Genomic DNA, 16,804 nt, shown 5'->3' with positions numbered 1-16,804 from the left:
TGATAAGTCCCATACACTGGGGTCTCAACTGTCAGACCACTAGTGATCTGTAAGTTATCCGCTTTACTATGGGTAGGGGGTAGATTGTTATTTGAAAAACAGTTCTTCATGTTATACCTGTGAATTTTGAATTCCTCTGATTATAACATGTTCCATTAATCTGTCATTTTGTACTACCCTTGCACTATTAGGGTACGTTCACACAGGACTTTTTTGCTGCTTTTTTTTGCTGCTTTTTTTAATGCTAATTTAGGTGCGTTATTTTGGTGCGTTTTTGGTGCGTTTTTTGTGTACGTTCACACGTTCAAACAAAAAACCAACGTGTGTGCATGAGATTTCTGAAATCTCATAGGCTTTACTGGTACTGTAAAAAGCAGCTGAAAATTAGCATAAAAAAAAGCAGCAAAAAAAAGCAGCAAAAAAGTCCTGTGTGAACGTACCCTTAAGCTCTACATTTTTTACTCAGCAATACTCAGAGTACCCCCCATATATCTTGAGAACATGGCTTGGTCTCACACCGCTGGGAATAGAGAGGTGGTTGTGTATAAAAGCCTCACCCAATTCATTTGTATAGGATTTTCTAAAGTTGCTGAGTAAACATCTATAATGTAATAATGCAAAGAAAAAACACAAAAATTGAACTTAACTTAAGTTGGCACACATGCAGCACATAAACGCATGTTCACATTGGCCACAAAACATATAAAACCTACAAGAGAAAAAATGAGGAAAAAGAAAAACCCTGCTGTAAATAAGTAAAAAGCAAAAAGTGCATCTAAATAACACAGAGTTCTTAGTAATACTGTTTTTGATCAAAAATAGCATAAAGGCCATCCCACCATGTCACAGTAACTCTGATCAGGGCGGTCCTACACTGTCTAATATTAAAAACCTTACCATGTGTCAATGTTGCCCTCAGTGTGACTAAGGGTACTGTCACACAGTACCATTTTGATCGCTACGACGGCACGATCCGTGACGTCGCAGCGATCGTATGATTATCGCTCCAGCGTCGTAGACTGCGGTCACACGTTGCAATCACGGCGCTGGAGCGATGCCGAAGTCCCCGGTAACCAGGGTAAACATCGGGTAACTAAGCGCAGGGCCGCGCTTAGTAACCCGATGTTTACCGTGGTTACCAGCGTAAACGTTAAAAAAACAAACAGTACATACTTACATTCCGGTGTCTGTCCTCCGGCGTTCTGCTTCTCTCCACTGTGTAAGCGCCATGGCCGGAAAGCACAGCGGTGACGTCAGACGTCACCGCTGTGCTCGCTTTCCGGCTGGCAGACGCTCACACAGTGGAGAGAAGCTGAGACGCTGGAGGACAGACACCGGAATGTAAGTATGTACTGTTTGTTTTTTTAACGTTTACGCTGGTAACCACGGTAAACATCGGGTTACTAAGCGCGGCCCTGCGCTTAGTTACCCGATGTTTACCCTGGTTACAAGCGAACACATCGCTGGATCGCTGTCACACACAACGATCCAGCGATGTCAGCGGGTGATCAAGCGACGAAAGAAAGTTCCACACGATCTGCTACGACGTACGATTCTCAGCAGGATCCCTGATCGCTGCTGCGTGTCAGACACTGCGATATCGTAACGATATCGCTAGAACGTCACGAATCGTACCGTCGTAGCGATCAAAATGGTACTGTGTGACAGTACCCTAAGGGCAGACAACAGGACTGGGCACAACCAGTAGACCACCAGCCTGGGGGAGCTTTATATACAATCTCCAGCTCAGAAAAGGGAGGCCACACACTGGCTTGCATAGAATGCAATAATACAAAGAAAAAACACAAAAATTGAGCTGAACTTAAGTTGGTACACATGCAGCACATAAACTCTGTGTTATTTAGATGCATTTTTTGCTTTTTACTTATTTACCGCAGGGTTTTTACTCATTTTTTCTCTTGTAGGTTTTATATGCTTTTTGGCCAATGTGAACATGCGTTTATGTGCTGCATGTATACCAACTTAAGTTACGCTCAATTTTTTGTGTTTTTTCTTCGTATTATTTGGATTCAGCCAGCCCTGTGAACGGTACTCTGGACTGTGGACGCTGAAGTCTTCAGTAAAAGGTAAAGAGACTGCAACCTTTGTGTCCTCGTTATTCATCACACCTTACAACATCCACCACTACCACCTACTCATCAAGGGAAGCCCTGGGGACATACTTCACCTGTGGGAAGGTGTACCATCTAGCTGCCATTCCATCACCCCAGCGGACCCCTAGCAGCGTCGGTCACTCTGACCGAATACCACAGATGGCTTCACGAACACTTGACAAACTATCACCTTTAATTGGGCGCCCCTTAGCAGGGCCACGGACCGTTTCGGGCCACCGTGACATTCCCCGAACCGAGACAGAGGGACCCGGTACCGAGTACCCCACTGCCCTGCGCCTGGGGGCGATCCACTGTTGTCTGCCCTTATTCACACTGAGATCATCATTGACACATGGTAAGGTTTTAATATTATAAAGTAGGACCGTCCCGATCAGAGTTACCGTGACATGGTAGGATGGCTTTTATGCTATTTTTGATCAATAACAGTATTACTAGAAACTCTGTGTTATTTAGATGCACTTTTTGCTTTTTACTTATTTACAGCAGGGTTTTTGTTCATTTTTTCTCCTGTAGGTTTTAAACATCTATAATGTCCCTTCAATGCCTAAAATGTTAGCCCTATACTTTACGAAAATTCATAGCAAAAAGCATGTAAACTATTACACATGCAATAACTAACCTATGAATCCAAAGATATCCTTAATAGTAGGCACAAAAATAACCAGAGTATTGTTAAAGGCAAGGAGAACAAATGCTATCAGGAAGTGCCGAAGTAAGCTGAATGGTCTTCCAGGAAACAGCAGTGCGGTTAATGAAGTACGGACCTGAAAAACAAAGAGGAATTGTTTAATGGCAGTCTCACATGTGAATGATGGCTGAATTAGAAGGAATCACATATAAAAAAAATCCGTAGACTAATAGGGAAGGAGAAGAGGGGGGAAAAAGTGTGTTAATAGAATTTAAAATGAACCTTTATTACTAATTAGTGCTAAAAAACATAGAATGTAATACATTCATTTGGATGTATATAAGATAACAGCAATAGAGATTGTAATCATTAAGGGCCCTTAGAAAAAAAACAGCATACTGGGAAACGCGCGTCAGGGACACATGTCCTAATCTAATGCTAGGCGTATTGAGATAGGGTTCCCAATATTGAGACAGTGGAGTCAATGTGAATCGCTACAATAATGCGGCATAATTAAGGTCATGACAGACTGCAGGGCTATGTACTTAATGAGACCGTGCCTGCAGCGATCAGCTGTTGTGTCCTTACGTGATTGCTCACGCTAGCCGCACATGTACTGATGAGGCTTGCGTGGTGGTATAACAGCCTTGATGTCTATCTGAGCAGCATTGATATCAATGTATGTGCAATGAGTCTGACCAACTGATAGTCCGCCTGTAATAGCACACTTTTCACAATCCATGCTGACACGGCTTTCTAATTAGTGGGACCGTGCCTGCAACGATCAGCTGTTGTACTCATGTGTAATTGCTCACGCTGACCACATATACATTGATGTTGCTTAGGAGGTGGATTAACAACTGTAATGTTCACTTGAGTGGTGCTATTAACAATGTACAATGTACTGCATATATTCATAGTGATCTGGTGTGCTAGCCCATATGTACTGGGTACTATCCATCTGCTGGATTTATCCACGGCGTGCATTTTGATCCTATAGCAGTGTAGCTGCGCTCTGGTAAATTATTCTATGTACCCTACATCAGCCCTGTATCAACCAGACATGACTTATTTGATCTGATGAGTTATGACATGAAAATGTATAATGGCTGGGATTGTATATGGGATACAGAATACATCTGCACCTTACAGTATATGGTACCCACTTAATTTGGGATAAATAGATATACCATATATTACATGAGATTCTTACTATTTGTTAACCCTCATTTATATGGAAGTATAATAGCCTGATTTATTATTTTTTAGGTATTATGGTCTGGAATCCAACCTAAGAATTTATATTATTCTCATACCCAAGAATAAATTGGGATCTAGTGGATCACAGCTGTGATTACAATCTCTATAGCTGTGATCTTATATATGTCCAAACAGATTTCTTAAATTCAATTTTTTTAGCATTAATTAGAAATAAAGGTTACATCTTAAATTCTATTCACACTCTCCCCCCCCCTCCCTTCCCTTTCCCTATTAGTCTACAGTATTACTGGTGGTGTACACCCATGTGAATAAAGGTCCAATGAGACCTAAGTTTATTATTATATAAATAAATCCATATTAGCATACAATGGCCATGTGCTGCCCATGTAATCCTGACATTGCACAGCGCCAGTAGGAACAGAGTACAGGCTGTGTTACCATCCAGGAGAAGCCATATGACTGGTGGTGAGTTTACTCCATACCGCCATGAAAAATACAGTTGCTATATGGTGTGTAAATCTAGCCTTAGCCAAATACGTTATGGACCAGTCCAATGATCTGTCAGTGACCGCCTTTGTATAATACTGTACGCAGCAAGGGAAATAAACACAAGTACAGTGCTCTGCACAGTGCTATTCAACGAAGGTCATTGAAGGACCGGTGTGGTGACTTGTCTCTCCAGATGTAAATAACCATAACAATATCAATTACAGAACGTGTCCTATTGTCTTCCACATGATAATATTAGCTTTAATGAACTGAATTGACCCTGGTGCTGTTGTTGGTGGAGTATTTCAGCATTTGTAGCCCTACTTTGAATTTTGCCAAAGGCCACAATTTGTCTAAAACTGGCCTGTTTGCCATGAAGTAAGAGGGAAGGAACAGCATAACATTTCAGTGATGAGCCTTTCAGGGCTGAGTAGTCCTGCAGGATACTGGATCACTTTCAAGGTTTGGGACACAATTATGTGGAACTGCCAAAATTCAATTACCTAATGTATCTTGAACAAAAGCTTCAAATATTAAAGAGGTTATCCACTACTTTGTCATTGATGACGTATCCTTAGGATAGGTTATCAATGTCTGATCGGTCGGTGTCCAACACCTGGAACCCCAACTATTATCTATTCCTGACATCAGCAGCGGCCACCGGCTGGAGATGCTCAATTATGGAGCTACTCCATCTTCTGATAGTGTCCATGGCTGGATACTGCACATCCACATCCTACTCAAGTCAATAGGAGTAGGATCCACAGCCACTATCAGAAGACAGAACAGCTCCACAGTTGAGCATTTCTAGCCGGTGGCCGCTGACACTGGTGCCAGGAGTCGAACCCTGACCGATTGGACTTTGATGACCTTTCCTAAGGATAGGTCATCAATGATAAAGTAGTGGAGAACCTCTTTAATCATATAGAAACCATTGTTCCCTGGAAGCTAAAGGTACCTTCACACTAAACGATATCGCTAGCGATCCGTGACGTTGCAGCGTCCTGGCTAGCGATATCGTTTAGTTTGACATGCAGCAGCGATCAGGATCCTGCTGTGATATCGCTGGTCGTTGCTGAAAGTTCAGAACTTTATTTGGTCGTCAGACCGGCGTGTATCGTCGTGTTTGACACCAAAAGCAACGATACCAGCGATGTTTTACACTGGTAACCAGGGTAAACATCGGGTTACTAAGCACAGGGCCGCGCTTAGTAACCCGATGTTTATCCTGGTTACCAGTGTAAAATGTAAAAAAAACAAACTACATACTCACCTTCGCGTCCCCCGGCGTCCGCTTCCCACACTGACTGAGCGCCGTAAAGTGAAAGTGAAAGCACAGCACAGCGGTGACGTCACCGCTCTGCTGTTAGGGCCGGCGCTCAGTCAGTGCAGGAAGCGGACGCCGGGGGACGCGAATGTAAGTATGTACTGTTTGTTTTTTTTACATTTTACGCTGGTAACCAGGGTAAACATCGGGTTACTAAGCGCGGCCCTGCGCTTAGTAACCCGATGTTTACCCTGGTTACCCAGGGACCTCGGCATCGTTGGTCGCTGGAGAGCGGTCTGTTTGACAGCTCTCCAGTGATCAAACAGCGACGCTGCAGCGATCTGCATCGTCGCTATCGCTGCAGCGTCGCTTAATGTGAAGGTACCTTAAGCAAGTTGGAGTTCAAGGAGACCGAGTACAGATATACCTGTCTGCTAAGTGTGGTATTGTTTTTAACACTGTCATTTCTATTGCACATACCTTGAGAGAACAAAGCTAGAAGGGTTTGTAAAAAATAAAAAAATAAAAAAGTCAAAGGAAAACCACCTCACCAACCACCAAGGTAATAAATATGGAGTATAAATATGAATATGCCCAACGGAGCCATCTAAAATAGGACAGTGTGTTAAAGTCATTTTGTATGTACCTCTGTGTGTAAAATAGCAACAGCATATTCTCCACAATATTTCCCAAGCACACGTAACATTCTTATCCAAATCTCCACAATGAATGTACTAGATGACCTGAGCAAGATGTGCTGTAATGGCTGAGGAAGTGGGTGAGAGTTCACAATTGGCGTGTGGTAAATGTCTCTGAACAAAATGTTATGGGTGCGGACAGGAAGATGTTGTTACCTGCAAACTCTAATTAATTTCCACTGTATTATTACGAGAAACCCTGTATGTGTAGCGTGCTATTTATTCATGGAACTAAAGAAACCTGTTTGTAATGGAAATCCTGAAAGTGTAAGTGCATTTGGCAAACTTGCTCCTATGTGTAATACATAGTAGTGATGAAAATCTTAATGAACTTTCATGGTTTGTCACACGCTGCGCCTTTGCGCTTTGAAAAAAAAGTAAATAAAAACGCAGTGTTTTCCAATACCAGCATAGTGAATGAGATTTCTGAAATGCCATGCATAAGTTGCTTATTTTTTCTTAGCAGATTTGAACCATCAGAGTTTTTTTTTTTTAAATCTGCAGCATGACAGTTTTTTCAGCATTTTTCACCCATACAAATGAATGGGAAAAACCGCAAGTCAGAAAGCATCAAAAACAAAAATGTGGCAAAATATGTGTGTATTTTACGCAGCGTTTTTAATGCCAACACTCTGATTTTTGCTGCGGAAAAATCTGCTGCAAATACTCTTCGTGTGCACATACCTAGAGTTCTTTTTAACAGTGAATGTTATGTAAAATGACATTCCTGCAGCCTGTTAGCCGAACACAGAGTAGCGCTCTTATAGGCAGTGGGCAGGAGATTTCATTTCCTACCACTGACCGCTTATATTCCGGGGGTCTCTTCATCTACAGAGCAATCCTAATAATAATGTGTACCCTAGCTAAAGCCTCATTCAGACGGACCTGTTCTATCTGTTTCTAATGGATACTCTATGCTACTATACTTTGTGGGCATGTTCGCATGTCTGGGGTTTTCTTGAGGACCAGTTGTTTTATGTTCATTGGTCAAAATTGCTCTTTCAAGTGAATGGGTCTTGAGGAAGGGTAGCATTTGAAGTGCTGATTTTTATGCTATTTGAATGGGTAGGAGAAACATGTAATTTTTTGGGGGGATAGGAAGAAAACAGATGTCACTATTAGTGATGAGCGAATATACTCGTTACTCGAGATTTCTCGAGCATGCTCGGGGGTCCTCCGAGTATTTTTTAGTGCTCGGAGATTTAGTTTTTATTGCCGCAGCTGAATTATTTACATCTTAGCCAACTTGATTACATGTGGGGATTCTCTAGCAACCAGGCAACCTCCACATGTACTTATGCTGGCTAACAGATGTAAATCATTCAGCTGCGGCAAGAAAAACTAAATCTCCGAGCACTGAAAAATACTCGGAGGACCCCCGAGCGTGCTCGGGAAATCTCGAGTAACGAGTATATTCGCTCATTACTAGTCACTATACAATTTGGGCAATTCTTTTTTCCTTACGCCCATTACTGGAGATCCCTGGGAAGCCTTTTTCCATCTTAATCATCCACGCTCACTCAGTCTTAATACAGACTCCCTACTTTTTTGTGGCATATGTGATAGATTTGTCATATTTTCTCAAACTTACATCACCTATAGGTTAACATGTGCCAACAAATGTTATTAATATGTTTAATGGATTTTAGAGTTCCACTTAACCTCCCCTTTTTTTTCCCAAAATTTTTGTCCAAATTTTGACTCTGGCATACATCTGCCCCAATGCATTCTAGCTCCTTGACGAGGAGCATTGTGTTTAAAATGAAGAACATAGCTGTACAATAAAGATGAAGTATTCATCAACATGCATTGTTAATGCTTCATTAATACATGCACATTACTATTAGAATAACATATTAGGTAGCTGTGCCATTAGCGATAATGTGGGCACTGATGGGTTATGCTAAACCAGGTAATAGTATAATAAAAATAACATGGTCATAAATTACTATCACTAATGTTAATGTTATTAACACAATGTGAAATTGTTTTCTGTTTGTCTGACAGATCCTTTCCGTTCTCTACAGAAAATATAATTTCAGGATGTTCCATAAAACTGTGTTTCCTCGAAAATAAGACCTACTCTGAAAATAAGCCCTAGCATGATTTCTCAAGATTTTTGCAGTATGCTTGAAATATAAGTCCTACTCTAAAAATAAGGCTTAGTTACAATTAGGACCTGCATTAGGGGGAGAGGAACCTGTCAATTGCCCAGGGCCCACACTCTCATAGGGGTCCCCAGCATTTCTTTTCTGAGGTTAAAATTGCTTAAGGACGTTTGGTGACCTCACAGTTATGTGACCATGATGTCACCAAAAGTCCATTAACTGCAGACGTCTAGGGGAACTGAAGAGTATACTGGCTAGTATGTATGTGTGTATATACGTACATGTGTATAGTCAGAGCATGTTTGTGTATACATGTGTATGTGCAGTGTGTGATGACATGATTATATTTGTATTGACATATTATATTTTTTAATTCAAGAATAAATGTGTATTGTTCTTCATGGAAAAAATAAGTCATCCTCTGAAAACAAGCCTTAACCCATCTTTCGGAGCAAAAAAATAATGTAAGACCCTGTTTTATTTTCGTAGAAACACAGTATAGTCACCACTAATCATCAAGATTTCACTAGAATTCTAAAAAAACCTTATAATCAATTTAGATAATATTTAACTACACAAACTATATGAAACAGTTTTCTAGAACTCACTTATGCAATCATTATGTAACTGGTTTAACAAGTGATCATGGGACATGTGGAGGAGACCTTTAGGCAGCAAAGTGCGAGTCCAGGGCTGAAGTCAAATCAATAAATGTAGATACAAAATATCTGTACACATTAAAATTTGGATACCAATTAACATGAAGAAATGTATACATACATATATAGTCATACACACAGATTGATACACTCACATACAATCAGACTTGGACTGGCCCACAGGAAAACAGGAAAACACCCTCTTATTTAAGCAGTACTTGGTACAATATACATGAATCAATATGTACATATAAAGGCAGCATCTTATTCATTTAACAATTTACCCAGTTCATGGTTATATACAGTGGGTACTAAAGTATTCAGACCCCTTTAAATTTTTCACTCTTTGCTTCATTGCAGCCATTTGGTAAATTCAAAAAAGTTCATTTTTTTCTCATTAATGTACACTCTGCACCCCATCTTGACTGAAAAAAACAGAAATGTAGAAAGTTTGGCAAATTTATTAAAAAAGAAAAACTGAAGAATCACATGGTCATAAGTATTCAGACCCTTTGCTCAGACACTCATATTTAAGTCACGTGCTGTCCATTTCCTTGTGATCCTCCTTGAGTTGGTTCTTCTCCTTCATTGTAGTCCAGCTGTGTTTAACTAAACTGATTGGACTTGATTTGGAAAGACACACACTTGTCTTTATAAGATCTCACAGCTCACAGTGCATGTCAGACCAAATGAGAATCATGAGGTTAATGCAACTGGCCAAGGAGCTCAGAGACTGAATTGTGACAAGGCACAGATCTGGCCAAGGTTACAAAAACATTTCTGAAGTACTCAAGGTTCCTAAGAGCACAGTGGCCTAATCCTTAAATGGAAGAAGTTTGGGACCACCAGAAGTCTTCCGAGACCTGGCAGTCCAGCCAAACTGAGCAATCGTGGGAGAAGAGCCTTGGTGAGAGACGTTAAGAAGAACCCCAAGATCACTGTGGCTGAGCTCCAGAGATGCAGTAGGGAGATGGGAAAAAGTTCCACAAAGTCAACTATCACTGAAGCCCTCCACCTGTCGGGCCTTTATGGCAGAGTGGCCATCTCCTCAGTGCAAGACCTATGAAAGCCCGCATAGAGCTTGCTAAAAAAACACATGAAAGACTCCCAGACTATGATAAATAAGCTGCTCTGGTCTGAAGAGACAGTGATAGACCTTTTTGGTGATAATTCTAAGCGGTATTTGTGGAGAAAACCAGGCACTGCATATCATTTGCCCAAGACAATCCCAACAGTGAAACATGGTGGTGGCAGCATATGGGGGTGTTTTTTAGCTGCAGGGACAGGGCGACTGGTTGTCATTGAAGGAAACATGAATGCGGCCAAGTACAAAGATATCCTGGATGAAAACCTCTTCCAGAGTGCTCTGGACCTCAGACTTGGCTGAAGGTTCGCCTTCCAACAAGACAATGACCCTAAGCACACAACTAAAATAACAAAGGAGTGGCTTCAGAACAACTCTGTGACCATTCTTGACTGGCCCAGCCAGAGCCCTGACCTAAACTCAATTGAGCGTCTCTGGAGAGACCTGAAAATGGCTGTCCACCAACGTTCACGATCCAATCTGATGGAACTGGAGAGGTTCTGCAAGGAAGAATGGCAGAAGATTCCCAAATCTAGGTGTGTAAAACTTGTTGCATCATTCCCAAGAAGACTCATGGCTGTACTAGCTCAAAAGGGTGCTTCTACTCAATACTGTGCAAAGGGTCTGAATACTTATGAGCATGTGATACTTCAGTTTTTCTTTATTAATAAATATGCAAAAATTTCTACATTTCTGTTTTTCAGTCAAGATGGGATGCAGAATGTACATTAATGAAAAAAAAAGAACTTTTTTGAATTTACCAAATGGCTGCAATGAAACAAAGAGTGAAAAATGTAAAGGGGTCTGAATACTTTCCGTACCCACTGTAAATTTGTGATTGACGACAATGTCTCATTTGCTTGTAGCTGAAAAGTAAGGCCCTTGGTTTGGTTACTGTTGGGCCATAGGCACTCCAGTTTGACACTGCATGCAACACACAAACAGTAATGATACATAAACAGTATATTGAGGAGAAATATATGGCACTCCTGGTATGTGGATAGGTGCTCAAGTAGGTTTCCAATATATAATATAGTAGACAAAACTTGGCATTGGAAGGCTGTGGTGAAGTGATAACTTGCTTAATAGGCTATCTTTATGTTAACGTTTCGGTCCTACATTTGGACCTTCATCAGAACTGATTGCCAAAGATTACCAGAGTGATAGACTGCTTATGGTAGCGCTAGGTACGGCGTACATGCCTTTTTGCGCTTTGTTCCAGTGATCGGTATCGGGAAATGAGTGATCATAGGAATTATTGACTACAAAAATCATTTAGTGTAAATGGGCCTTAAATAGTACTTCTCACCATTCTGGGTCTGTCTTTTTTATAAAACAGTGGCCAGCCTCAGGTTGGGGATTTTTTTTAAATACCACATAATAAGAAACTATTTATAAGGATCCTCTTTAGAAAAGACGGGTGTGAACTTCCGGGTTGTAGGATCCTGGCGTGCAAGGCAGTGTCAAACAACCCTCTTCTGCACTTTCCGCTAATCCAGCACTGCTGCCTACTTTCTTCAGCTGTTACTGAACAGTGACCTCATTACAGAGGTTACCATTTAGCAACAGTTAATAAAGTACAGGGCAGTATTGGATTAGTGGACAGAGTAAGATATAAATCTTTGCATGCATAGACCTTACTTTCTTGGTACTGTGGAGTAAGGAGGACCAGTTGTACCATTCAGAGGAGTGCTGACTGATCTGGTCTCTCTGATAGAGCACTTATATTACACTTGATGTATTTAAAGATATTCAACCTATAAAATAAAAAAAACTTGCACCTTTATAGAATGACAGCTTGCTGTACATAATATTTCCCCAACTCCTAGCAAGTCCCAAGATAAGTTCATGTGGACAGTTTTTTCAGTCCAGGAAATCCTCTTTATTGTTAATATTCTCCCTCTGTCAGAAGACAACACTTCTGGGGTTCCCATGACCTTGACCATTATTTTTATGGTCTCAGCAAAAAAAATTGTTGGAAATCCTTATACTATGTATCTTGGTAAAGTGCAGAAATTTGATATTACTATAATAATGTTATGCTGGCGACTGATATAGCTGAAAGGAAGAGTATAGTAAACCATAGTGTTGTTAGTGCATGCTGTTATTATCTCTCCCTAGACTGCGGCAACATCCTTATCTATGACCTTACACCTTGCAGTGTTGCACCTCTCCAATCAGTCTTTAACTCTGCTGTCCGGATAACACCCCTTACTCTTCTGCTTCTTCACTTGGCATTCCCTTTACCGGCTACTCATTACCCTGATCATTCAGTTTAAATTACTAATGATGACTTACAGGACTGTCCATAACCTGTCCCCTGCATACATCTCTAAACTAATCTCCAGCCACCACCTCACATATAATTTCAGTTCCCCATAAGACCTCATTCTGCCCTCTACTCCTCTCTATTCATCACACAATCATCTCCAAGAACTCCCCCGTGCATGCTCTGTACTATGAAACTCGTTACATCAATCAGACTCTCCCCATTTTTTAAAAACCCACCTCTGTCAAGGCCTACAACCGACAACAACACTGAGGCCACCACATTACCAAAGCTGCAGTTTCTACCCCCACCTGCTGTCTTCTTCCCCTCCCCTGCAGATTGTGAGCCCGCGTGGGCAGAGTCTTGTACAGTGCTGTGTAACTAAGCAATCTATAAATTAATAATAATAGTAATAATAATGCATTCAGGATCACAACCATTATTACCTGAGCACCAATCAAAAGGATGAAGTGACATATTGTTTCTGTACAAAGGAGATCCCAAATAGAGGAGCTAACATAACAACATAACATAACAAAAAAAGTGACACCATATTGTTCTTTGCTAGATCTCACCCCTTAGTGCCATCGGCGTCTGGACCCGTAATACATACAGTATGTATTGTATATAGTGAAATCTTTGAGATGACCATCCAAAAATCCAAACTCAAAGAAGAGGCCAATATTCACAGGGGAATACTAGGAAATCCATATTTTACCGCATTCCCAGCTAGGTATTCATGAGGAGGTGACATATGACCTTGGTGAGCGGAGATTGATAACTGCAGGGTCTGAGGCTTGGAAAAAGATTCTCATTTTCTGCCCCAGGCAGAATAAACAAGTAAGATTGCCCAAAACTGAATGTCAGAATGTACATTGGAGCTCTATTTGGGGAATTGGTGGCTTACGGTTCTCCTCTTTATCCTAGCTTTTAGTCTATGGAAGTAATAGAAGCTCTATTAATTAGTATTTCTGTAGCCACAATCCCCCACCTTGGAATGTGCACGCCTAAATGTATTTTGTGAACTGCCTTGGAGCGATTTGACATTCTTTAGCGTTAGTGTCTCCTACTTGCTGACATGAATGATTCCGAGTGACAGGTAAAACATGTTCTCTCGCATTTATTAGCCTGAACGTCAGGTCGCTTTAAAGGCTTCGGTTACAGTTATGCATTTGACTCCAACAAATTCTTAACGATAAATAATAAATGACATAATTAATATAATAGCATTTGTAATTAATTAGTGTGACACACAGCTCCGCAACTAAGACGTTAGAGCAGTGTCTCCGAGAAAACATTTTTAACATTTTGTAAGAAGATTATATTTAGAGCACATGGAAAGTAATACTGCCATAAGAAGCCAACAGCTGCCCTAAATCTTCACAGCCAAGTGTCGGGTGAAATCTACTGCTAAGAATATTCACCTTCGTTCTCTAGCTTTTACAACATGAAAACTGAACTACGGACAGGACACTAGAGGGCGCTATAGATAAGGGTGCTTATACTAGAGATTTCCTAATTACATTCTATACCTGATCGCTTACATTGAGATTTTTATTCTTTTAAAATGGCAATGTTCATTTCGAATGTAACTTTCAAGAAGGTTTAGTCTTTCCACATCATGTTCTACTTTAGCTTACAATTTTATTTTATGCATTTTAGCTTTTCTCCTCCCCAACAATGTCAGGACCATTCTCCTAAAATTGTGTTATATTATTTCATTTTGTTTCACAATATGTACAAGTAATTAAATCGATAACGTGGGAGCAAATGCCGGGCATTCTGAGCAGCTGCCATACAGATACATCATTATATACCACAGCCCACCTATGTCTTGAACATAAAGACCCCTAAGTGCCCCTCCATACATAAAGTTGTCAATTAATACAATTACTTTCTGTTGAATTAACAGTATTTGGAGAACAGTCTGTGAAAATTTCTGGCACTTATTGCTCAAGGCTGCAGGTGCCAGTCAATCAATCAACTACATTTCTTCCCATGGATTCCAAAAAACTAAATCTGCGGACGACCAGTCATTATTATTTATGTTACTCACTAATATAACACCATTAATTCAACAGCGATTTACAGACATCATCATCGCTGTCCCCGATGGGGCTCACAATCTAGATTCCCTATCAGTTTGTCTTTGGAGTGTGGGAGGAAACCAGAAGACCCGGAGGAAAACCACGCAAACATAAGGGAGAACATACAAACTCCTTGTAGATGTTGTCCGAGGTGAACCCCAGCGCTGCAAAACAACACTGTGAACCACTGAGCTGTAACACTGACTCTGGGGAGGTCACTTTTCAGCTACATGCAGATATTAAAATACCCTCATTCACAAATTTATCTCTGCTTTTATATAATAATATGCTAAGCAGTTTGTTGAATTAAAGAGGTGGTCTTCTACTTTTACAGTAATGACCTATCCTTAGAATAGGTCATCAATGTCTGAAAGGTCAGGAGCCGACACCCCCGCCAATCAGCTGTTAGCGATTACGGTGGCCGCTGGCCAAAAATATTCCCTTGCAGAGCTGCTCCATCTTCTGACAGTGGTTGCCACATGGTACTGCACATTCGCCTCCTATTCAAATCAATAGGAGGTGGTTTTGTAGTAGCCAACGGCAGCCACTATCAGAAGATGACCAGTTCCTCAAGTGCGTACTTACAGCCGACGGCCACCGCTGTCATCACTGATGGTGTCGGACCATGATTGATCAGACATTTATGACCTATTCTAAAGATAAGTCATTCATTTAAAAGTAGTGGACAACCTCTTTAATGAATGAATGATGAGTTGCTGCTTTTAAAGAATCAACTACTGCTCATGTTGAGGAGTAAGTGGCTCCCTCTTGCACAGGGGCCTACCGGGGGATTTACCTGTTCCCCTGTGGGCCAGTCCGAGCCTGCATGCTCAGTTCGCAAAAAATTCTGCCACTTGTTACTCTAGGTCCAAACTGGTGGCACCCACAGGCACAATCCCGATATACCCCTACATATATTTACAACACATAACATAATAAGAACCTTAAAAAACTTTATGTGTAAAGCTATACTTACAGGAAATAATACAATTGGCACTGTCAAGGTTACAGCCACAAGTACAGCCACGCGAACACAAAGAAGAAGGGTATCAAATTTGTACACTTTTGTGTAAGTGTGAAGCAATTCATCTTGAACTTCACCTGCAAGATTTTATGGAAACACAAAAAAGGTTATTAGATAACTAATTGACTTTTAGTGTTTTTTTTCCACTATGGAAGATGATTTATATAAGATTTAATGTACCTTAATCCTTGTCTATTTTTAGGGGCCGAATATCAGATAAAATGTTTTCTGAGTTATTTGCTTATTACTACTAAAAGAGTAGAAAAAAAGACAGCGATGTTTACCTGCCCAGGCCTCCAAACACATGCACTATAAGGATGCAGTGGACCCAGGTAGTTAAGATGGCGGTAACAAAAATACCAATGAGGCAACCGCTCATGGCCTACCAATCCATGGAGGGGGTGGTTGCTTGGTATATTAATGCACAATAGAGGCTTGTATGGGGCGCTGTTCACATACAGGCGATGCACAGCATCCAGGTTAACAGCCTATTAGTGACACCTATCCTATTCAATCAGGTGGGCTGTTCAGCGCTATCCAAATGCATCCCATGTGAACAGACACCACAGTTTACAAGACTGAATGGGCCCAGCTGCACCCTGAAAAATAAAGTGCAGAAAATACTTATAAAAATGTGTGAGGTATTAGTCAATATTTTGGCCAAGATATGCAAGCTCACAACCCACGTCAAGGGTCCTCACGTTTGCGAGTCCTAACACTAAACAACAAAAGCACAGAAAGAGGAGCATTGCATGGTGAATAAGCCTCCTTACCTTGACAAGCCAGAGTTGGTATGTCACTCTCCACAAGGAGAAACGTTACCCCTTAGACCCCAGTCCAGAGCCCCTCACCTAGCCAACATAGTTCTCATGCTTCGTACTGACGAGGGCCAACAGCCTGAAACACCGTGTCTGTTAATCGAGATACTGATTTGGCTTTTATCCTAAGTCATATTGCACGACTCGTTAAAGGATTGATTAAGGGGGCACAAGCGACTTGCCCTGCCCTAGTGCTGTGCTGCTGGGAACCCACCACCATGTAGAGCTGCTATACTGAAGAATAGCTGCTTTATTGAGCAATGATATGTTGAAATTTCTGTGTCCTGAAGTGACTAGCTGCTGCTACACTGAACCAA

The 16,804-nt window shown here is 41.0% G+C and overlaps 1 protein-coding gene across 4 annotated transcripts in view; it reads right to left on the bottom strand.

The window, feature by feature from the left end:
* Positions 1-16,804, bottom strand: part of SLC38A4 (solute carrier family 38 member 4) — a 186,797-nt gene that overhangs the window by 13,630 nt on the left and 156,363 nt on the right. For all 4 annotated transcript variants that reach the window (XM_077265389.1, XM_077265388.1, XM_077265390.1 and 1 more), the window contains 2 exons: positions 15,622-15,746; positions 2,755-2,899 (listed from right to left, as the gene is read on the bottom strand). In XM_077265389.1, the coding sequence (XP_077121504.1) occupies positions 2,755-2,899; positions 15,622-15,746 (270 nt within the window). The remainder of the gene's footprint in view (positions 1-2,754; positions 2,900-15,621; positions 15,747-16,804) is intronic.

The sequence above is a fragment of the Ranitomeya variabilis genome, chromosome 5, assembly GCF_051348905.1.
Source record: "Ranitomeya variabilis isolate aRanVar5 chromosome 5, aRanVar5.hap1, whole genome shotgun sequence".
Taxonomy (NCBI): Eukaryota; Metazoa; Chordata; class Amphibia; order Anura; family Dendrobatidae; genus Ranitomeya; species Ranitomeya variabilis.
This window is presented reverse-complemented; position numbering and strand designations above follow the sequence as displayed.